Source organism: Piliocolobus tephrosceles, chromosome 18 (assembly GCF_002776525.5).
Source record: "Piliocolobus tephrosceles isolate RC106 chromosome 18, ASM277652v3, whole genome shotgun sequence".
Classification (NCBI taxonomy): domain Eukaryota; kingdom Metazoa; phylum Chordata; class Mammalia; order Primates; family Cercopithecidae; genus Piliocolobus; species Piliocolobus tephrosceles.
This window is the reverse complement of record NC_045451.1, coordinates 36,630,839-36,654,448: the sequence shown is the minus strand read 5'-3', so window position 1 is coordinate 36,654,448 and position 23,610 is coordinate 36,630,839. Positions and strand designations below refer to the sequence as shown.

The 23,610-nt window shown below is 46.6% G+C and overlaps 1 protein-coding gene across 1 annotated transcript in view; it reads left to right on the top strand.

Annotated features, from left to right (window-relative positions):
• Positions 1-2,688: 2,688 nt before the first annotated feature.
• The window catches only part of SLC14A2 (solute carrier family 14 member 2), a 57,808-nt gene continuing 36,886 nt past the window's right edge, over positions 2,689-23,610 (top strand). The window contains exons 1-8 of the mRNA XM_023207623.1: positions 2,689-2,855; positions 3,713-3,893; positions 4,981-5,170; positions 10,346-10,474; positions 15,392-15,584; positions 19,594-19,741; positions 21,118-21,252; positions 23,052-23,101. Of these exons, the coding sequence (XP_023063391.1) occupies positions 2,706-2,855; positions 3,713-3,893; positions 4,981-5,170; positions 10,346-10,474; positions 15,392-15,584; positions 19,594-19,741; positions 21,118-21,252; positions 23,052-23,101 (1,176 nt within the window). The 5' untranslated portion in view covers positions 2,689-2,705. The remainder of the gene's footprint in view (positions 2,856-3,712; positions 3,894-4,980; positions 5,171-10,345; positions 10,475-15,391; positions 15,585-19,593; positions 19,742-21,117; positions 21,253-23,051; positions 23,102-23,610) is intronic.

Here is a 23,610-nt window from a genome sequence, read left to right as displayed (position 1 = left end):
TACAAGCACTAAAAGGAGGCCAGCATGGGGCCAGGAGTCATGGAGCCGGAAAGCAAGGGACTCACTAAAGCACAGTGGGAGCTCAGAGCCTTGCACACCCTGTCAAAGAGGTGGTTTTCCATCTGACACCATGATGGGCTTTAAGCAGGGATCCAACATGAGTGGATGTGAATATTAATATGGCACGTCTTCCCTGCGGGGCATGGCTTGGAGGAGAAACCTGGGAAAAAGTAGGGATATCCAAATGAAAGTCATTGAAGATGTGGTAAGAGGTGACAGTGGCTAACTGGTGACCATGAACGTGAAGGTATATTTTTTAGAGACAGAATTATTGAATTTAGAAAGTAAGGAGAAGGGAGCATTAAGTGTGACTCCTGAGTTTTCTGAAGGAACAGCTTGGAAGGGGGAGACAGCTTTTCCTAGGGTGGTCACCTGTGAGGGAGGATAGGATTTGGGAAGGCAACATTATGAGTTGTTTTGGCAAATTAAGGTACTTGGAGCATCTATATGCAAGTGTAAAGTAGACAACTAAATCTACCAATCCAGTGCTCAAAACTGGGCTGGAAATGTGAGATTTGAGGGTCATCGGCATGGAGATGGAATATGAAGTCATGCTGAGGGCTGACATCACCTGGGTAGGAGCACCAGGGCTGAGAAGAGGGCCCGGAACAGGGGTCTGCAAAATGCTCCTGTTCAACGAAGAAGAGCCTCCAAAGACAGTGTGAAGGAGCAACCAGAGAGGGGATCAGGAATAAAGGCCAAAGAGTGTGTCAGAGTGTGAACAACTCTCAGAACACCGCCGAGCAGCCTGGTGGGATGGGGACTGAAAGTGGACTTGCCATGGAGGCCTTAGAGACCACAGCAAAGGCAGCCATAGCAGAAAGCAGACTGAGCTGGACTAAAGAGAGAAAAGGGAAGCACCCAGTGTTCACCTGAGGACAGCAATCCAACTTACAGTGAAAGCAATCTACTCAGTTATTACCCTTGTTCTCTAGCCATGTTCAGTTGTTTGGTGAAAGCATGAAAAAGTTAGACATTTGGGTTTAGCCTGGCTGGAATTTCACCACACAAGCATGAAGGAGGGAGACAGGAGCAAGAGAGTTGGAGGAAGTAACATAAGGGGACATGAAGTTAAGTTGGTCAAGGAGGGAAGGGAAGACAGGTGGCCGTGGGAGCTGAAGGGCTGTCAGAGGGGTCATCTGAGCAGGTGAGCCAAAGGTACAAGAGGAAGTGGCCAGAGGAGAGATCTGACTTTTGAGATTTCCAGTGTGTGTGATATTAAGCCCATGCTGGGACTGTGGAAATCGGTTGTTGAAAAGGGGAGGTGAAAAGGTCCACTGGAGATGAGAAGGACAAGGATCTAAGAAACCAGAGAATAGGATGATGAGTTATCTGCCTAGATATTGAAGCTGCTTAAAGTTCCTGGAGGGGGGATGAAGATGATTGGTAGGAGCACCTCAAGTCTTCATTGAATGAGAGAGTGACCAGAGAGTCAATGACACAGCAGTGAGCAGTTGGAGAGGATGGTATGGCCATTTGGGATAAGCCTCAAAGAGGGGTTTCTGCACAAGCAAGGTGAGTGGTGCTCAGAAGAAATTGTGGAGAGTAAGAATTCCTCTCGTTAGGAGCAGAAGAGGTAATAGCCCAGTGAAATGGAACTAATGCAAAATTAGAAAAGGGACTTTATCCCCTTTTGAAGGGAACCCTGCAATCCTTGAGCAGTGTCTGGAATGATGAGTATATGGAATGGTAGTACCCATGTTAGGGATCTGTAATCCCTGTCCTAAGAGAGACTGTCCTACACTCAAGGGATGCAGCATGGAGCATGGAGCAATGGGGAAAGCTCTAGGTCATACCGAGAGGAGACTGCATGCAGGTCCAAAACCACCTCTCAAATAAATAAATAAAAAAGATATAACTGAGCTGGAGGAGGCTAAAGAAGAATGGCACAAATGGCTGGATGGGAAGGAGACAGTACAAGACTACCAAGGGGAAGCCAGACAAAACCAGGAAACTGAGGACCTTAGGCAAAGGATGTTCTAAAAGCAAGTCATGGCATAAGCCCTGACCCTGGTGGTACAGGGACAGGAGCCCCATGAAGGGAAGCTCCTTCAGCTGGGATGCACACAGCTTTCAGAAGAATAGACCAGTGTTTCCTACTGTTCCTGGGGAAGGGAAATAGGGAAGGGACTGGAAATGGTAGAGGGAAGAAAAGGAAGCCTGGAGATCAATTGTAAGCAATGTAGCCTCCATGGCAATTCGGAAGTAGTTTCTCTTAGACACCCCCCACCTCCAATCAGTACTGGATCTGTGTATACGTATCAAGGGGAAAATACATGTACCACTAACTACCACAATAGGATGGCACAACAGGCAATATGAGAGGCGGAGAAAAAACACGCAGTGATCGAGAGAAAAAGAGAGACTTCCATTCTAACTCAGTGGTCGGGGATATCTTCATCGACCAAATGGACATTCTTCTGGACTTGGAAGAATGGGAGGATTTTGAAAGGTAATGAGGTAGAGAAATGGCCTCTGGCAGCAAAGCTGTAGATCCCACGTGTGTCACTGTCCAACCCTCAGGACAGACCTGAGGTCTAAGACCAGCCTCAGCCAAGTCCCTCTGGGCCCCGTCCTGACTCACTAGCTCTTTCCCTTTCCTTCCGTCTAGTCCATTGATAAAAAAGCAGCTGTGCCCTGGAGGAATGTCTGACCCCCACAGCAGCCCTCTCCTGCCAGAGCCACTTTCCAGCAGATACAAACTCTACGAGGCAGAGTTTACCAGCCCGAGCTGGCCCTCGACATCCCCGGATACTCACCCAGCTCTACCCCTCCTGGAAATGCCTGAAGAAAAGGTGAGGAAGGTTCCTCCCAGCATGTTTCCTGGGAGGGAGGGGATAGGGAAAGGGGGTTAAAAGATGCCGCTTTCCCGCCTTCCCCAAGAACTTAGCACACCGAGAAAGTGCCACTGTCGGTACTTGGTGACACCCATGGTGGGTCCTACCTGGCCTTAGATAATGTGGCTTTGCGAGACATGATTTTAAGGACAAGTAGAGAATACAGGCACTCACTCACCAGTCTTCCAACCAGTCTCCAAAATCTTTCCCCATAAACCTGCTCCCTGAACTACCCTACTGTCTCCAAAGGGAAGGCCTTTGTTGAAACGCAGGCCGTTAGCATCCTCAGTGGTAGCACAGAGGTAGACTGGCTGGCCACTGCTGCAGTGGAGAGGGACTCAAGACTGCTGGGATGGCCTTCCAGAGCTGTCCTGGCTTGCAGTAAGGAGGTCCCATATCTTTATTCATCACTACTTTGAAATTACAGAAGGTATTGGATCTGCTGTGCATACATGTATATCATAATTTTTAGTATAACTGTATTTCAGTATAATTGGTTTGGTTTGCAGCCCTATTTTCTGATATTTGCATTTACAAACATTATTCTGAAAAGAAGCTCATGGGCTTCATTAAACTGCCAAAAGGGACCCATGGCACAAAGTGAAGAAATCCTGCTATGAAGAAGGTACATGGTCCCGGGAAGAGCAGGCTTGTACGGGGTACTCTATGCAGCTGCAGACAATGGGCATATGTTTCACCCTTTGTCTCATGATCCTTTACTTTTATCAAAAAAAACTGCCACCACCCTCTATCCCCAAATGTCCCTGCTCTCAGAAAGCTGTGTCATTTGATGTCTTGTTGGTTTCTCCTAAAAGGATCTCCGGTCTTCCAATGAAGACAGCCACATTGTGAAAATTGAAAATCCCAATGAAAGGAGTAAAATGAAAGAAGACGGGGTGGCCCATCGGGACTCAGCAGGCCGAAGGGGCATCAGGCTCTGCAAAGCAGTGGGTTACCTCACGGGTGACATGAAGGAGTACAAGGTCTGGCTGAAAGGTAGGAAAATACCCTGGGCAGAGGCAGCCAGACCAGGCCAGGCCGGGGAGACAACCCTCTCTCCGGTTCAGTCCAAAGCTGCTCCCTCACTCATTCACCCTCACCCTGGGTGGATTCACCCAGGGCTGGAGTCCACAGCTGGGGGGACTTCAGCCCTAAGCTGACTCCAAAGGGATATGATATACCCTACTGGGCTAGAATTCTCATGGTTTCAGAATTAAATGCATTGATCTTAGTTCTTTGCAAATTGCTCGTTCCTATATGAAATAGATATAGGACAACCATATTAGCAACAGATAAGCCATTTCCCCAGCTAGTTAAATATCATTCCTTCACCCGATTCACTTGTTGCACAGCCATTTATTATGTGCCTATTATGTGCCAAGAAAATGTTGGCTTCATCCTTCCCAAAGCTTCAGGATTCTTTCCTTTTAACTTCTTCTCGAACTAAACACTGAAAGGAACACCACACCCTTCCACTCCCACTAGCCCCGACACCTGCACAAGTTGTCCTGGAAACCAAACCAGCAAACGAGGCAGAATGTATGCCCCTCTCCTATACCTGGCCTCCTCCAGGCCCTCACTCAGTACTGACTTTCACAGTTGGGCCACGACACTTTCTTCCCCAGTGTCTTTTCTTCAGGCTACTTTTTTTGCTTCTCAGATACCAGCCCTCAACTGAGTCATCCGGCACTACAGAAAAAAGAATTTCCTACCCCCCACCCCCAACCTTCCAAAACCCTTTCTTTTGGACCAATAAATTTCCCTTAGGAAAAAAAAGAACCTCCCAGAGCTTCTTTTCCAACCAAGCCAATGGCTGGAACAGCGTTAAATTAGTCTCAGCACGGTGCCTCTGGCTATATGGCAAAACCTACCACCCACTGCAGAATGATTGCTGGACCACTGAGAGATGTGGGCTGGGCACCAGCCTCCCCTCTAGCCCACCCCTCCATCCCCACCCCTGGCCTGGCTGAATGGGAAGTGTCCTGGCTTACACATCCCTGTTTTCCTTTGTTGCCATGCCAACCAGCAGCTCAGCAGAGCAGCCCAAGCTGGACCTGCTGATGGCTCGCTCTCTCTCTTTCAGACAAGCACCCTGCCCTCCAGTTCATAGACTGGGTCCTGAGAGGGAGCGCTCAGGTGATGTTCGTCAACAATCCTCTCAGCGGCCTCCTCATCTTCATAGGGCTACTGATCCAGAATCCCTGGTGGACAATCACTGGGACCCTGGGGACAGTGGTCTCAACCTTAACAGCTCTCGCCTTGGGCCAAGACAGGTGGGTCCCTCTCTACAGGGATTTTAGCAAGATGCATGGGACAGAAAGTAGAGAGGTGTTTACTTGAGTAATCAGCCAACCTTACCCTCCCAGACAGCCAAAGTCTCCTGAGCATCAACTTTAAGCAGGTCACTGACGGTCCTTGCAGAATTACACTGCTCCTGCTCACAGCATGTGACGGCGTCAACATTCACTTGACTGTGGAGACTTCTGCAAATACTGTCTCAGAGGGAGATGCAGAGGAATAGCTAAGCTGTTCTGCCCTCACAGAGCCTACCATCTAGTTGAAGGAGACAAGATTAATAGGTAATGAATGTCTCAGAATAATACAGTACAGTATATAATTGAGTTCAGAGAAGACAGACATCACCAAGTGCTGGGAAGATTAGAGAGGCTACTTCCTAGCTATAAAGGTTGGGTATGGGGGACTGGAGAGAAGGCAAGGAGTGGGGAGGACAGTGTGGGAAGGGGCTCTGAGGAAGGGAAGCAAACAGGGCCGGCAGGAGGCATAGATACAGATGTGGAAGAAGCTGGCCTCGCACTGGCTGTGCAAAGTCAAGTAACAATAACAAGGGCCAGGCATGGTGGCTCACGCCTATAATCTTAGCACTTTGGGAAGCTTAAAGCAGGCAGATCACTTGAGGCCAGGAGTTTGAGGCCAGCCTGGCCAACATAGTGAAACCCCATCTCTACTACAAATACAAAAATTAGCTGTGTGTGGTGGCACATGCCTGTATTCCTAGCTATGCGGAAGGCTGAGGATCTCTTGAACCTGGGAGGTGGAGGTTGCAGTGAGCCAACATCGTGCCACCGCACTCCAGCCTGGGTGACAGAGCAAGACTCTTCCTCAAAAAAAAAAAAAAAAGCAAGAAAAGAAAAAAGAAAAAAGAAAAGAACAATAACAATTCGCATTTTGTAGAACTTGACCACTTCCTCAGACTTTGCCGTATATTATTCCAGTGGTTCCCAAACTTTCCTGATGGTCCGAATCACTTAAGGTGGTTGTTAAATAGTTTCAGGCTGGGCACGGTGGTTCACACCTGTAATCCCAGCACTTCGGGAGGCCTAGGCGGGAGGATCACAAGGTCAAGAGATTGAGACCATTCTGGCCAACATGGTGAAACCCCATCTCTACTAAAAGTACAAAAATTAGCTGGGCATGGTGGCACACGTCTGTAGTCCCAGCTACTTGGGAGACTGAGGCAGGAGAATCGCTTGAACCCAGGAGGCAGAGGTTGCAGTGAGCTGAGAACGTGCCACAACACTCCAGCCTGGTGACAGAGCGAGACTCTGTCTCAAAAAAAAAAAAAAAAACAAGAAATAGTTTCAGTCCACCCCTCCCCTTCCTCTCATAGCTATGCCAATTCAGTGGATCAGGGAGTGGGTACTTTTAACAAGGTCCTCCTGTATGCTTCTGATGCTTGGAAAACACTGAATTATCCCCTATCTTAGTGTTTTTCAATTTGGGGATCACCAACCCATTTCCAGATCATGAATTAATTGTCAGCAGCATCTTTTAAAGTTAAAACAGTAGCATAAAATAAAACTGATGAGAGTAGTCTGTATATGGTAATGGTAAATATTATTTGGTGAAATTTTTGTTTCATTTATGTTGGGGATGTGTGTGTGGGAGGGAGGGAAAGAAAGAAAGTGAAAGCTAAGTCATAAAATGCATTTCTTACAGTGGGTTTCTCTCAAAAAAAAAAAAAACTAAGAAGCACTGTCATATCTTGTTAGCTGTGACTCTTACCACCACTTCACAAGGCACAGTGAAGGCCACAGAGTCCACATCTTGCACGTGGGGGAAAGGAGACTGGAAGGGGAGAGATACCTACCAAAGGTGCCACAGCCAATGGGTGGCAGGACTTAGGCTCGGAGGCATGACCTGCATCTTCTGGGCTCAAGGTCATGCTGTCCCCATCATGGTACCTGTGAGGACAACATGGCCAGAGGCCCATTGGTAAACCCAAAGTAATCAGAGCTGGATGTGGTGTAACCAACGTCAGGCCCAGCTGACGTTCCTCATTCCACTGAGACAAACCCGTGAGTCCACCTGGCCCTGGGGAGAAGTTGCTCATGTACCTCTAGGTTGGCCTTGGAGGACCACTCCGATTCTAGCATGCTAGGAGGCCATTCGAGGTCAGATGGATGAGAGTCTGAATTCTTCTGAGTACAGATCTGGTGGGTGAGATTAAAAATGGGCTCCAGCCAAGATCTTGTGTCTGCTTTGGTTAGTGGGCCTCCTATTCCTTGTTCCCAAGTACCTGTCAACCATGGGCAGCTGGCATAGAACTGGGACCCTGGCAGATCAGCCCATGCTTCACTGCTTCATCACTGTGTGCTGAAATTTGCCTGGGGTGAATTCTGTGCAGCCCACTGCCTTCTTAGCTGTGTGACTCAGGCAAGCACTTCCCCCTCCAGCCCTATTATCCTATCTGTATAATCTACTGTCCAGCTGAGACGAGCCCAAGACCCTCCCTGCACTGACACTCGATTCTTTGATTATCCTCCCCACCATTAATCTACTGGTAAACTTGCCAAGCCATTCAGAGAGTCGCTTCACAGACTTCAGTTTTACAAGGGAGGACGCACACCAGGCATGCCTAATCCTCACAAACATCCTGATTAAGAATTTAAGACAAATTGCACCAGATAAAAACCCAGCCCCTCAGCTTGGCTCCCCAAGTGTCATTTGATGGGTCTTATGCTACCTAGTGCTAATCAACGTCACACTTGTCCCTAGTTAAGTACTTTTGCTTCTGTGATCCCTGACACCAGCTGTACCTGTCTGTCTAATTCTACCATTCCCTGGAACCCTTCCTCCTACAGGGAGCCACTCCTCATTCCCTCTGTGCTCTCTGAACCTTTCTTTCTCTCTGAACAACCACAGAACACATCCCAGTACTAGAGTGAATTGTTCTGTAATTTTTTTTATTCTTCTCTCTCTGGCTATATTCTAAGCATGTTCAGGAGAAGAAGTTGGTTTCCAATATGCCATATACACCCACAGTGCCTAGAAAAGATCTAGGCTTTGTTGCCGACAGGTTGGTGCCTTGTTCTACACCATAGGCTCAAAGCTCTAGCCACTGGACACAACATCCATACACATGTCTTCTAAGGAGCCACGAGCTCACTGCTGTCCACAATGAACCACTGACACAGTTGCATATTGTAAGCATGACCTCCGACACCCCCACTACCCTTTAATCACCCCCGCTGTCCCCACCCCCAGTTCCCCACTAGCCTAAGACTGTACTTTATAGATGGTAACTGAAGGTCAACAACACCAACCCTGCAGTTCCCGGATGGAATGTAGTCTTAATGGAGACCTTTTTGGCATTGGTGTTGAACCCAATTTTGTATATTTTATAGTCAGGGAGGGAAATCCAGAAGCCACCAATGTTTTAGTAAAAACAAGAGTTCTGGAGGGACACTCTCCACAGAGTGGGGCAGCTATTGGTATTAAAACAAAAAAAGCACTAAATTATATCACCAAACACAAAAGAGAAACTGTAGAGAAAATGCAAACACACTAAAAATAATGATTCTCCCAAAACGTGGATTTCTGCTCTTGAAGTGCTCCCCAGTGGTCTTCTCTGCCACCTCCCTCCATCCCACCTGCTGCCTGTCTCCAGCTGCCCCCGTATCTTCCTGGCCTCAAGAGCAGCTGATGACACAGCTTGTCCTGTGTCTAGTACAAGTGTCCACACATGTGCCTTGTGCTACAGCTTTCTTGCAGGAAGATATCTAGATATGCGCTCTCCTGCCCCTTTCCCATCCTTCTGCTCTCCTCTTATCTAGGTTACTAGACCTGCTGGTCACTACAGAGATGAAAGGTCCTCCCCCTTCCAGACCTAAGCCACAGCCCCTGCTGGGTTGGAGCCCTCCTCTAGCCAGAATTCCCTTCCTGCATCTCAGGGAGTCCTAAGCTTCCAGAAGCTTCTGCCATGCAAGAACAGCCAACACATGGTAAGGTTTAGCATGCCCACATGTTCAGTCAACAAATACTGGCTGAGCAGCCTCCATGCACAGCCTCCTTGACATTGCTTGGTTACTGGGCCACAGCAACAGACACACAGACACACTTCAGCTCTCATAGAACTAAGGTGGGTGCAGAGGGACTGACCACAAGCACACACAGGTCATTCCTTGGCAGGGGTCTTGCAGTGCAAGCTGCCCATACCCCTCTCTCACCCCACAACCCATGCCCCTCACCTGGCAGAGCAATTAGAAAGGTCAAGGACAGTGTTTATTAGGATCAGGAGGAGAATTGTAGGTGCACACCCCAGCTTCTCCTCTGAAAAAGAAGGAGGTGCTAGACTCGTGCATGGATACTATACCACACTTCTGGAGCACCTGGGAACCCGGAGCTAAACCAGCTTATTCACTCTGGTGCAGACATGCAGAGAGAGAAAGTACCCAGATTCCAGCTACAGATAATTTTTTTTTTTTTTTTTTTTTTTTTTTTTGAGACAGTGTCTTCCTTTGTCACCCAGGCTGGACTGGAGTGCAATGGTGAGATCTTGGCTCACTGCAGCCTCAACCTCCCGGGCTCAAGTGATCCTCCCACCTTAGCCTCCCAAGTAGCTGGGACTACAGGCATGCACTACCACACCTGGCTACTTTTTGTATTTTAGCAGAGATGGGGTTTCACTCTGTTGCCCAGGCTGGTTGAACTCCTGGGCTTGAGTCATCCTCCCGCCTTGGACTCCCAAAGTGCAGGGATTATAGGCATGAGCCACTGTGCCTGGCCAACTACAGAGAATTTTACACAATGTCATCATAACACTCTTTCTCCTTCCCTCTCTTCTCTCTCCCTCTCTCTCCCCAACTCCCACACACTTCCTTGTGTCACACCTCAGGTTTCTATTATATTTCCCCCTATACTTAGCAGTCTAAGTCTCCTCTGATAAGCAAAGAAGAGTTTCACCACAGAAAAAGTGCATAATTTTAATTGTTGATCAGCAAGACAAGGAGGGGGTGCAGGTGTGTGTTTTATCAGGAAAGGTGCTGGCAGCTATGTGACTGCCCAATATTCATTGAGTGAACTCACTTTTTTCTAAGGATTATTATTAAAGGAATCATCTAAATGAAGCATATCCTCAAAGCACCAGGAGGGAGGGACCCACTAACATCACCAACTTCAAATGCAAAGTTACTCTGTTTCCCTGCCAGGTCTGCCATTGCCTCAGGACTCCATGGGCACAATGGGATGCTGGTGGGACTGCTGATTTCCGTGTTCTCAGAGAAGTTAGACTACTACTGGTGGCTTCTGTTTCCTGTGACCTTCACAGCCATGGCCTGGTGAGGCAACTCATTTTTTCTGCTCACAGCTCCATGGGGCCCCAAGACATTTGTGTGTCTTACACTGGCCAGAGACAGGACATACACATGTGGGGCCCAGCCCCTTCACAGCCAGGCTAGCTTGTCTGACACCGTGAAAGCCCATGAGTTCTCTTGTAACACAAGGGGGTCATTTGGAGATATGGAATAAGGAGGATTATTTTGTTTGTTTGACACAGAGTCTCGCTCTGTCACCCAGGCTGGAGTGCTGTGGTACAATCTCGGCTCGCTGCGAGCTCCACCTCCTGGGTTCACACCCTTCTCCTGCCTCAGCCTCCCAAGTAGCTGGGACTACAGGCACCTGCCACCATGCCCGGCTAATTTTTTGTATTTTTAGTAGACAGGGTTTCACCGTGTTAGCCAAGATGGTCTCGATCTCCTGACCTCGTGATCCACCTGCCTCAGCCTCCCAAAATGCTGGAATTATAGGCATGAGCCACCGCACCTGGCCAGGAGGATTCTTTAAATCAACAAGACAACTTGTGTTTTATTGCAATGGTAATCTTCCTGAATGACATTCTTAGTAATAAAGGTCAGCATTTCTGAAGTTATTCCTGCTTGCTTGACATAGTGCTAAGCAGGGCTTATGCAGTGTGCTAAGCACGGCTACATTTGCCCACAGTTTACAGAAGGGAAGACCAAGGCATGCAGAGATTAAGTCACTTGCCGCAAGTTGTACTTTTTGGAAGTTTTTGATGCTGGCATTCCAAATCCAATATGCACTATTAAACCACAGGTTGCATGGGAATTGTCTATTATGTGGCCTAACCAAGACCTAAAAGCTGAAAACCTGCTTGTGATAGAAGCAGAGAGCTTTCTTGGAACAGAATATTTATATGTAAAGCATAGAATCTTTGAACTGGAAGTATCGGTTGAGATCTTGCTGGGCAATCACCTCATATTGTAGATGAAATAAGAAGGTCACGATGAAAGGGGGGTTAGGAACAAATATTCACCGAGTGAAGGGTTGCTGGGCCATTCACACATGTGATCCTTAGTTCACGTGAATTTACAGCAGGTCTGTCGAGCATCTCAGAGTCTCTGCAGTGTGCTCACTGTCATGGTGAACCTTTGTCCCCCAGACCCTGACTTCACATGTGTATACCACCCTGTTCTCAACTTCCCTCAAACAGGGTGATTAATTCCTGTTCTCAGCAATAAATCAGACAGAATGATTTATTTTTAACATCTCTAAGAAGTAAATGCCTTTCTTTGGTTTCAAAGTCTGCAGTTACTAAAACCAGTTAGTTTAATTTAGCTTAAGTACTGTTTTATTGCTTTTTAGTAGTGCTTGCAAATAAATTACTACATTAAGCATTCTGGGCAATTTAGTTTTCTTCTTAGGGTTTCTTTCTTAATCCATTGGGACAAAAAGCCAAGACAGTCATTTCTATGGGGATTTTCTTAATGCCCCCCACATTCCCACCTGTGAAAAGGAGAACTTGCCTTCATTTGCATACATGTGGTTTAAAACTACACAGATTAAGCCCCTCAGCACAGCTCCTCAGCCACATTGCACTGGCTGGCAATTAGACTTCAGTGCCCCCATCCCACTTCCCAATTTAAAGGACAAAAAACACTGAGCACCCCACCCTGGGCTCTGTGCTACTACTCCAGCGCATTCATCAATCCATCTATGGGGCCGCTGAAATTCAAGTCATAGGGTAGGTATTAGTAGTGCCATTTTCCAGGTTGGTTCAGTAAACAAGTATCTGTTGAGTGCCTGAAACTATTTGTTGAGTGAAAGGTCGATCCTAGATGCTGGGAATATATGTAAACAAGGAAAAGTCTCTATTCCCTTGGAGCTAACATTCTTCTTGGCTAAGACAGAAATAAACTTATAAACTAGTTAATAAAAGGGATCATTTCAAGACCTGATAAGTGCTTTGAGGAAAGCAAGAGAGGCTAAATGGGACAGCAAATGATTCCAGACATGTGTGATCAGAGAAGACAACTTTGCAGAGGGGACATTTGAGCTGTCGCCTAAATGATAAGAAGGCATCTGTCATCTGAAGATGTGGGTGAAGGATGTTGCAGGCAGAAGCAGCCCCCAGATGGGGAAGTGTGATGTATTCTAGGAAGAAAGACAAGAATGGTGTGGCAGAAGCCCAGTGAAGGATGGAGGAGTGGCAGGAGGGGAGGGCAGGGACTCGATGAGAGTCAGACCAGGTACACCCTGAAGACCCAGTAAGACTGATTTCTATATCGGCTGTGATGGAAAGCAGTTGGAGAGTTTTAGGCAGAGGTGTAATGGGATATGGTTTAAATCTAAACAAATCACTCTGCTTGCAGGATGGAAACAGATTTTAACTGGAGTAAGAGTAGATGCTGGAAGCATCTGCTATACAATAATCCACAATTATCTGCTACAAAACCCCACAGAGATGACAGTGTTTAGATTAGAGTAATATTCATGAACATGGTAAGAAGTGAGTGGGTCTGGAGTATATTTTAAGGATGACAGAGGCAACACAACTTGTTGGGAGGTTGTGGAATACCAAGGAAAGGAAAAGAAAAGAAAATCGAATAAACTCCTATAATGTGCCCGAGTACCTGGGTTAATACCAAAGGCCAAGAGAAGAACTGGTTGTTGTTTCACGCGTCCGTGTGAAGAGATCACCAAACAGGCTTTGTGTGAGCAACATGGCTGTTTATTTCACCTGGGTGCAGGCGGGCTGAGTCCAGAAAAGGAGTCAGCAAAGGGTGGTGGGATTATCATTAGTTCTTATAGGTTTTGGGATAGGCAGTGGATCTCACAAAGTACATTCTCAAGACTGGGGAGAATTACAAAGAAACTTCTTAAGGGTGAGGGAGATTATAAAGAACTTTGATCAGTTAGGGTGGGGCAGAAAAAATCACAATGGTGGAATGTCATCAGTGAAGGCTATTTTCACTTCTGTGGATCTCCAGTTGCTTCAGGCCATCTGGATGTATACGTGCAGGTCACTGGGGATATGATGGCTGAGCTTGGGTTCAGAGGCCTGACAGTTGGTGGCAGGAGACAGGATACAAATCAAGAATTCTGTTTGGACACATTACACTATGGACTTCCAAGGAGAGATGTTGTAAAGGTAATTGGATGTACAAATCTGGAACACAGTGATATGATCAAGATTCGGGAGGCGGAAGCACACAGAAGCTTTCATCTATGGTACTAAAGGCTATCACCCAACAGAGAAGATTTTTTGAGAGAGAGAGAGAAAAGATTCAAGACAGAGTCATATGCTTTTCCAACATTTAGAAGTCTGGCAAGAAAGGGGAAAAACCATCAAAAAAGACTAAGAAGGAACAGGCAAGAAGAAAACTAAGAAAATCGAGTGTCATGGTAGCCCAGACAGAAAGTATTTCAATACGGTGGGCAGGTCCAACTGTCAAATCAAAGCAATGGGGAATGACCATGGACTTGGCAAGATAGATGCCATTGGTGAAATGGACAAGAGCCATTTCCATGGTGTAATGAGGGCACACACCTGATTGAAGTGGGTTTGGGAAAGACTAGGAGGAAAAGATTGGGGACAACACAGAAAGCCAACTATTTCGAAGGATATTGCCCTGAAGGGAGCAGAGAAATGGAACCACAGCTGGAGTGGCCATCAGGTTAAAGGGGGAAGATGTTTAAAGGTAGAAGATACTAGAGCATGTTATATCCTGATAAGAATGATCCGAAGAAAAAGAAGAGATTGAAGCTGTAGGAGAGAAAGGAGAAGATTACAGGAATGAAGTCCCTGAGGCAGGTTAGATCCAAAGAAAAGGGAAAAGAATTGCCCTGATGAAGGAGCAGGGATGCTTCAATTATGTGGCAAAGGCAGAGAGGCAGAGTATATGGGAAGAAAGCAGACAGGGTGTGGATTTTATGGCGGGGAAAACAAGCCTTTCTCATCTTGTCACTTCTATTTTCTTAATGAAGTAAAGCCAGGTGGTTGGCTGAGGCTAAAGGGAAGCAGACAGTAAAGATTTGAGGAGAAAGGTGAAAATGTGAAATACTTGTCTCAGTAAGTTGGAGAGTTAATTGGCGAGGGATGTGTAGGAGGGTTTTCAGGAAGTCTTAAATGCCTTTTTGAAATTCATGGCCATTCATTAAAAGCAGACCATTTAAACAAATCATGCGACTTCAGGTTTTGCCCAGCAGGTCACTGAGTATGGGTGATGTGGGGTATTGGGTGTCTAGGGTGGCTGGTGCCTTCCAGAGGAAACTGAAGCTAAGAGAGATTAATTACCTAACAATGTTCCTTCAGCCTGTACCCATAGGAGTGAGTTAGGATTTACACTAAGCTTTGTCTGTCTCCAACATCCATTCTCTTTCCAAGGAAAAGGTGAAGAAGACAGAGGGTAAAACAACTGAGGGTCCTATTTTTCCCCTGGCAGTTTCCAGAGTAGCTCCAAGTATTTTTGCTGAAATTAGACCTGCAAATTGCCCATATGCCATTGCAGCCTCCTCCTAGGTCAGTCTTCTAAAATGTTATCACAGCCCCGAACAATAGTCATTGTACACCTTGGTGATTCAAAGGCAACACATTACATTTTGTAAGGGTCACATTTTGTTTAGTTTTCTCAGTTTAAAAAACAAAGAAATATTTCCATTATTTTATAAAGTGTTTTACTCAAAATAAGTTACGATATTTTTAAATTTTGTTTCTCAGTGGTGTAAGCTTATGAAGCAGATGACAATAAATTGGCAAAAGAAAAGAAAAAAAGGTAAGAGCTGAAATTGAATACCTTATTCCCTATCCCAGATCAGTGGAACCCTGGAGTCTCAAGGGGGCCAGAAACGCTGTGCCTAGGAAAGGAGTCAGTGGATGATACAGTGGCCAGAGCTGCTGAGACAATGTAGACCTCAGGATATCACAGGGATTAACCCTTTGTCTCTTCCATCTGCAGCCCAGTTCTTTCTAGTGCCTTGAATTCCATCTTGAGCAAGTGGGACCTCCCAGTCTTCACGCTGCCCTTCAACATTGCAGTCACCTTGTACCTTGCAGCCACAGGCCACTACAACCTCTTCTTCCCCACAACACTGATAGAGCCTGTGTCTTCAGTGCCCAATATCACCTGGGCAGAAATGGAAATGCCCCTGGTAAGTTACCCAGTGGTGATGAGTTGAGACCCCCATACTCCACTGCAGGCCTTCTTGCCAACCAATTTCTGGATTACCCACGCTCTCAGCTTCTCTAGAAACATCTCTGCCAGATGATGGGCCTCAGCAGGGTATCAGAAAAGGTTGCTGCCATGTCCATAGATCCTTTCAACAAGTACTTATTGAACAAGTAACGCGGCCTGGATACTTTTTCAGATACTGAGAACACACAAAGATGACATCCTGCTCTTATGAAGCCTGCATTCTATACAGGGAAACTCCAACACACAAGTGAACAGATAAGTGCTGACAGTACAGAATCGTGGTAGTTGAGTAAAAGATATTAGATAAAATGTATAGTCAGATAAAGGGGCAAGATACTAAAATAAACATTTAAAATTGGGATTTTAAATGCATTAGCATAGAAGGCCGAGGGTTAATTTTTATATACTTTCTCTCTTAGTGGTTCTCAGGCAGGGATAATTTTGCCCCTTGGAGACATTAGGCAATGTCTGGAGACATTTTTATTGTCAAGACTAGAGAGGTGCCACTGACATGTAATGAGTAAAGGCCAGGGACGCTGCCAAACATCCTACGATGCACAAGACAGCTTCCCCCTGCCCCTGCAGAGAGTAATACAGAACAAAGTGTCAATAGGGCCAAAGGGGAGAAACCCTGCTTTCTGTCCTTTTGTGGTAAATGTACATATTCATTTATTCTGCTGATCTCTAGACATTGAAGATATAGGAATGTAGTGAAGATCTAACATAAGATTAAATATATAGAATTGTAAAACTGTGGCCTTGTTAATGAACAGAGATAGCTAATAGCTAATACTTAGCAAGCTTACTATGTATCAGATACTGTTCCAAGCCCTTGACATATTAACTCATTTAGCCCTCATAATATAACCTAATACTGTAGGTACCGCCATTATCACTATTTTATAGGTGAGAAAACTAAGGCACAGAGAGGGTTAGTTGCCCAAAGTCCAACTGCAGATAGTGCCTGTTCTTAAACCCCAGGCAGCCTGACACAAAGCCTAAGCTTTGAACCATCACCTGCCTAGTCCAAGGCAGGACATGTACATGCAGCTTGAACAATCCCAGTGAGGCAAAATCCCCTACTTATTGGTGCAATCCACCCTGTCATGTTGGGGTATTCTTTACCTTCATCAGAAATCCATCTCCCTTTATCTTTCACCCATTGGTTCCAGTCTGCTTTCTAGAGCAATTCAGGCTATTGTTTCTGCAATAGTCTTTTGAATATTTGCTATCATAACCTAAGTCCTCAAATATTGTTTGTGTGATACGATGCTTGAGTCCTGCCCGTCTAGGCATGCTGCAACCTCAGTGTAGCCTGCTGCTATGCTCAGCTCTGGAGCTACCACTCCAGGGTCCTCCAGGGACAGCCACACTCTAAACCTAAACGCAGCAGAAAAGGAAATGCTTCCCCAGCCGTGGTTGTTAACACTGTGGCAAACAATGCAAAACCTTTTCAAGTTGTGTCTGAGGCTGGGGCTGGGGCACGAGTGGCAGTGTTAGGGCATAAACCCAAGAACATGGAAAAGACAGAGCTCTGCATTTAAGGGAAAGCCCACCTTCTCAGGTGGAAAACAGGCAGAGCAGGAACAGGCACAACACTCAAAATTCTGCCAGGAGCATCGGCGACAGGCCGTCTGACAATCAGGCCACGGGCTGTCCCTGATCCCTATGCATGAGGTATTGCCCAAGTAATGGCCAAGGGCACGTGTGGCACCAGCAGGAAGAAAGTCTCTCCAAGCCCCGATTCCACACTGCTAGGCCGGACAACCCAACACCGAGGGGACCAGTGTGGTATGGGTCACAGAGAAAAGATGCCTCTTGTTCACCTTCAAAATAAGCAATTAGAAAGTGGTAGGAACCAAACCCAGGCATCCTGAGGCCCATACCCACCCCCTTAACACCCCACCAGCCCACCACTCTGACAACCACGTTCCTTCTCTTTCCACCTTCTGGATCTGAGTTTTGAAGAATCAATGCCACTTCCCTCTTTCTCTTTGAAACAACAGAGAAAGGCCTTTCTTTTTGTTTAACCGGCTTGTTGTTGCTACATAAGAATTATGAGGAGTGTGGAGAAGGCCTGGTGGCTCAGTAAATTTCCATGGCACACCTGACTGCCCTTCACCCAGGGTGTCAGCTGCGGCCTGGGAGCAGCGTGCTGGAAGGGAAGGCCGCCTGGTGAACAGCTCACCAGGCTGAAATGTGGATCCCAGTGGAGGAAGCTTCATTCTAAACCCAGGCTCCGTTACAAGACCCCTCATTCCCTCATTCCTCTCATTCTTGAGTGCTTGAGCTTAAAATCTGCATTCCCAGATGGAAAGGTGGACGTGAACTCCCCTTAGCATCCCGCATTCCTCAGATCTTGGCAATCATGGGGTATTTATTAAGTAGACTTCCAGCCTGTTCCCAACATTTAAGCTGAGTTCCCCGGTCTGGTACAAAGTGTTTTCTGGGTTTCTATAAATATGATTGAGCACCCCACCCTTGCCATTCCTTTCACAAGATTATAGACTCTGGTCCAAACAGCATTTGGTTATTAAAAGGCCATTCATTCAGATACAAGAGTGGGCAAAGCTTAAGAACCCTATAGGCTCTTCAAATACTACTCCCTGAAGAAATCATACTTATTCCAGAATTAAATCAAATTGTCAAAAAAGTACAAAATCTGGTCCAAAGGGAGAAACTAAATTATTCCCAGCATCTATGGCAACATCGACAGTGGATCATCTGTAACTCATCTCCAGTGCATGCCAGACTCACCTGAGCCCCACCATGCCCCATGTCAATTACATCAGAATGTCTAGGGAAGAGCTGGCCTTCAGTATTTGTTTAAAGATTCCCAGAGGATTCTACTGTACAGCAAAGTTTGGGAACCACTGACCTAATCAATTCCTATTTGTTAAGCACCTATGATGTACCTGGGCATAAAGGGCCCTGTCCTCACCGAGGTCATGTGACCTGGCAATTATGAAAAGAACTACAGAGTCTTAAAGCTGGAAGATCATCTGCCAAGCCAGCCTCCTCATGTTATAGACGAGGATGTGACAGGCTCCCAGCCACACAATGAACTGTGCAGAGCCCTGATGGAAGCTGGAGCCCTCTACTCCCAGGCCAGTGCTCTGCCTGCTCTGCCATTCTCCCTCCTTTCTTCTTCTGCCCTCAAAGGACTCCAAAAATATCCACAATTCAGCCTGGCAGAAGACAAGCCATCTAACAGCATTGCCAAACAAATCCTCCCCAATTCCAGCACCACCAAGTTACTCTCAGGCTCAGGGATGTTTGGACTTCAGGCCATTCTCCAGATGTTCCACATACTACCTTTCCACAACGCTATGCAGTCTTCGTGAGCAGGGGACACACCTACTCCTCCTTTCCAAGGGCTCACAACCCCCAGGGTAGCTGTGAATGGCCAGGGGCCAGCAAAGAGGATGTGTCAGCAGTGGCTTGACAATGAGACAGCAAGGGTGACAAAGACCTCAGACCTGAGCTAGGGGTCAAGCTCAGAGCTTCTAGTCTGCACTTGGCTACCGACAGGCTGGGTGACTTTTAGTCAAATCATATATCAAAATGGCCTATTATATTTTCAATATTCCTAGAATATTTGTATGGATTTCAGAAGGTCTAGAGGAAATCCCCAAGAGCCCTGCAACTCCCAGTGACATTCTAGGGAGGAGGTGCATTCTGGTCCCCTCAAAGCAGAAGCCTTATGTTCCTCAGAAGCATCCATGCCCAGCCCGTGCTGGGGGCCCTGGCTTTGCATGAGGGATGCTCAGATGCCTGCTGGGTGGTGGAGTGAGGAGCTATTTGTTCCAGCTCATGCCTGCCGTGTTCTCTCACACACTGGAAGGTGCAGTCATCCTCCTGTTCCACTCCATTACTCCCCCAAGGAATGGATCAAATCTGGCCCTGAGTCTGGTTTTGCATTACTGGTCTATGCTCCAGTGACCTGTATTCTGTTAACTTTGCAGCTCTTACAAGCCATCCCTGTTGGGGTCGGTCAGGTGTATGGCTGTGACAATCCCTGGACAGGCGGTGTGTTCCTGGTGGCTCTGTTCATCTCCTCGCCACTCATCTGCTTGCATGCAGCCATTGGCTCAATCGTGGGGCTGCTAGCAGGTAGGACAGAGTTCCCTTTCTTCAGGTCCTCAGGATAATTCACTTGAGGTCACTTCTCCCCTACATACAGCAAATCTTCCAGACATTCTCTTCCCTGGAGTTTTAAATACTTTCAGGGAGCCAGGCATGGTAGCTCACGCCTGTAATCCCAGCACTTTGGGAAGTCAAGGCAGACAGATGACTGAGCTTAGGATGAAAACCCATCTCTACTAAAAAACAAAATTAAATTAAATTTAAAAAGTACAAAAATTAGCTGGGCATGGTGGTGGGCACCTGTAATCCCAGCTACTCAGGAAGCTGAGGCAGGAGAATCGCTTGAACCCAGGAGGCGGAGGTTACAATGAGCCAAGATGGTACCACTTCACTCCAGCCTGGGCAATAGAGTGAGACTCCGTCTCCAAAAAAAAAAAAAAGAAGAAGAAGAAAAGCAAACAAACAAACAAACAAAAACATGGAGAGATGCAAAGGGGTAAGAACAAAGTTGGCCTGCAAACTGAGTCCCTGGAGCTGAGGGTGCTAGAGGGACACAGGGATGGGGGCGGGAGCAGTAACCAAGACCAACTGTGACATAATAAATGGCCCAGCACTTTGAAATTTTTGGTAAGATACAAAGAAAATTGTTCTCAAACATTGGATTGCCATTTGACAAATGTGCTTTAATATTGTTACCTATGTATATGTATGTACACACATTTAGATAGGTATTTGCTCTTTCTGACAGCAGAGTCAGAGTTTGGGGTAGTAGCATTGGGAGTAGGAACCTGTTTTAGACTTCTTCCAATATTTTTCAAAGATTTTTTGGAAGCAAAATTTTTAAAAGTATTTTTTATTTGGAAATAATTTTAAACTCATCAAAAAATGGTAAAAATAAAAATATGAGGCATCTGTAAATTCTTTCCCCAGATGTACCCACTGTTCACATCTTACTCCTTCTGCTGTATCATTCCTTTATCTACATATATCCATAAGGGTAAAGAAATATTTTTCTGGACCATTTGAAACAACTTTTTACAAATAGTTTTTTAAATCTTCTAAAGCTTTTTGGAATCTTTCTTGCTAAGACTGTAGTTGCTGTAGTCCAAGGAGTAAGACGGGGCCTAGAATCCCACCTCCTTGCCTCTTCTCACCTAGGAGGAAATAGTCAGACCTCCAAGTAAAGCCTGTGGCTTTGATAACTGATTTGGAAACCACTGTTCTCTTCCCATTGAAGGTTTCCTAAGACCAGATGCCATTTGTAGAGGCTCTTTTGATGGGCAGGTTTGGAGATGTGGGGTGAACAACAGTATGGAGGCCACCCTGAGACCTGGCACCAGCCCCAGGGTGGTCTTTGTTCTGTGGCCCAGAATCAGACAGAAATACCACACCTTGTCCCACAGCCCTGTCCGTGGCCACGCCCTTCGAGACCATCTACACAGGCCTCTGGAGCTACAACTGCGTCCTCTCCTGCATCGCCATCGGGGGCATGTTCTATGCCCTCACCTGGCAGACTCACCTGCTGGCCCTCATCTGTGGTGAGTGTTCAGAAAAGCTGACAACCAGGTTACTCTGGCTACTCCTTCCCCTCTTGTTTCTGTGAAACCCATGGGAACCACTAATCAATACTGTTCAGCAGTGACAGAAAGGCCAATGGCTTGCGTCCTAATGCCAGTGCTGCCCTTAACAGCTGGGATTTTAGGTCCCTTTTCTGTCAAATGGGATCACAACCACCTAATGGTGTTACACTTACACAGCGTTGTAAAGTTTACAAGGGAATCACATATGCATTTCCCTGTGTGCTAATGACAGCATTGCTGCTCTCTGTAACTCCTCATTCAACAACCATTTATACAGCACCATCGAGTGCCAGGACCTAGTCTCGGCATAGAAGTTACCATGGTGACTACATCCTCATGAAGCCACAGCCTAGCAGAAGAGAAGTAATTGCACAAATAATTACTAAGACTGCAGAGTCCACAAAGGTTGTTGGAATGATCCAGTGAGGTGATGTACCAGGAGCACTAAAAATCATAACAACATTATGCAAGCTCGATTTCCATAGAGTAAATACAGAATATGCTGCCAGAAGGGAAATCAGCCATAGTCCTTCTCATACACCTGTATCCTAGCACCATACCCTGTTATATAAATATATGAACTCATTTAATCCCCTCAAGAATACCACCAGGCATAGCCTGCCTGGCCCATTTTACAGATGAGGAAATGAGGCTCAGAGGGGCTAATTAACTTGCCCTAGAAGATAACTATTAACGGCAAAAGGGAGAGTCAATCCCAGCCCCAGCTTCCCACCAGCTCTCCTCTCCTGGTGGTGTTCTCTGGAAGCAGGACAGGACATTAATAAATAAAACTAGAGTCAAGGAAACAGAAGAATACCATCTGGAACAGCTTCTCTTTTGTTTTTTTCCCACGTATGCATGGAGACTAAGAATGACTTCCGTATTCCTTGTACCGCCCTCAGCAGCCAGCATGAGGCTGGGCATGGAGATAGTGGGCCCGGTAAATATTTGTCAAGTCAAAAGTGCCTGTTATTTTGAGGTTCAGACTGTAACTGCCTTTGGCCTTCAGAGAAGTGGCAGATTCCAGTGGCTGGAATCGTCTGGGAAGCCTACAGGGGGAGGCTAGGGTTTATCGCAACACTTCTGGTAGGATTTGAGTTGACAAACAGAGAGGGAAGAGGTGTTCTGGATAGAGAAGGAGAAAGAGCAAAGCTGCAGGGCAGAAGGAGTTTGTCCAGAGGCACCAGCTTCGTGGACAAGCTTTCCTGGCTGTCCTCAGGACCCAGCTCCCATGGGGGAACCCAGCTGCCTGGCTCCTGGGGACTGGTTCAAGGGTCCAATAAGGTTCAGCCCTGGTGAGACCTGGTGAACATCAAGCAGCATCACAGCTGCTCAGAGTTTTGAACAGGAGGGACTTTGGCAGGAGCTCATATAGTCTGACCATTCTTCCCCCACAACAGACAATCATCCAGCCTGTACTAGCTCTTCACTACCATCAGCGTAGACAAGCAAATGATGTTTATTGACCCCTGACTCTATGCAAGACCACTATAGAAGCAGGGAGGGGACAAAAGGAAATATAAATTTTAATCTCTACCTGAAGAATGAACAGTCTGGTGGGAGACGGGCCTCACCTATCTACAGAGATAACAAATAATGCCAGGCAAGCATGCCAGATGTCAGGGCATGGTGCAGAATCTGAGCTGCAGGAGAGGGTGGGGCTTCTGTTCTTGGTCTGGGCTCCCTAGGCTATAATGGCAGTGGCTTAGGGTGAAGGCCCTGGGAAGCTCACTCTGGTGATCCTTGTTCCTCCACAGCCCTGTTCTGTGCATACATGGAAGCAGCCATCTCCAACATCTTGTCAGTGGTAAGTGTGGATTCTCCTGAACACTACCCCAAAGTGCTCTTCCCAGAGCTTCTGGACATACGGGGTTGTGGGGTCTGGTAAAGGAACATTGAGGGGATAACGGTAGCTGGTGCTCACACAACATCTGTCAAGGTTTATCGAAGGTTGTCCAGAGGAGGATGGACAATTGCAAACATGTACCTCTAGGGGAGGGAGGGGTGTGTGTGTAGAAAGATTGCAATGTAACTAGCAGCAGAAAACACGGACGGACAGATGGCGCTGTGTGACTGGATGTGGGGGACCAATTTGCAGCTCCATCATTGAAAGATTCTGATTGTGCCTCAAATTATGTTTTGTTTTTGTTTTCTTTGCAAGACAGGGTCTCACACTGTTGCCCAGGCTGGAGTGCAGTGGTGCAAACTTGGCTCACTGCAGCTCCAACCTCCCAGGATTCAAGCCATCCTCCCAGTTCCACCTCCCGAGTAGCTGAGACTACAGGCATGCATCACCATGCCCAGCTGTCTTTTGTA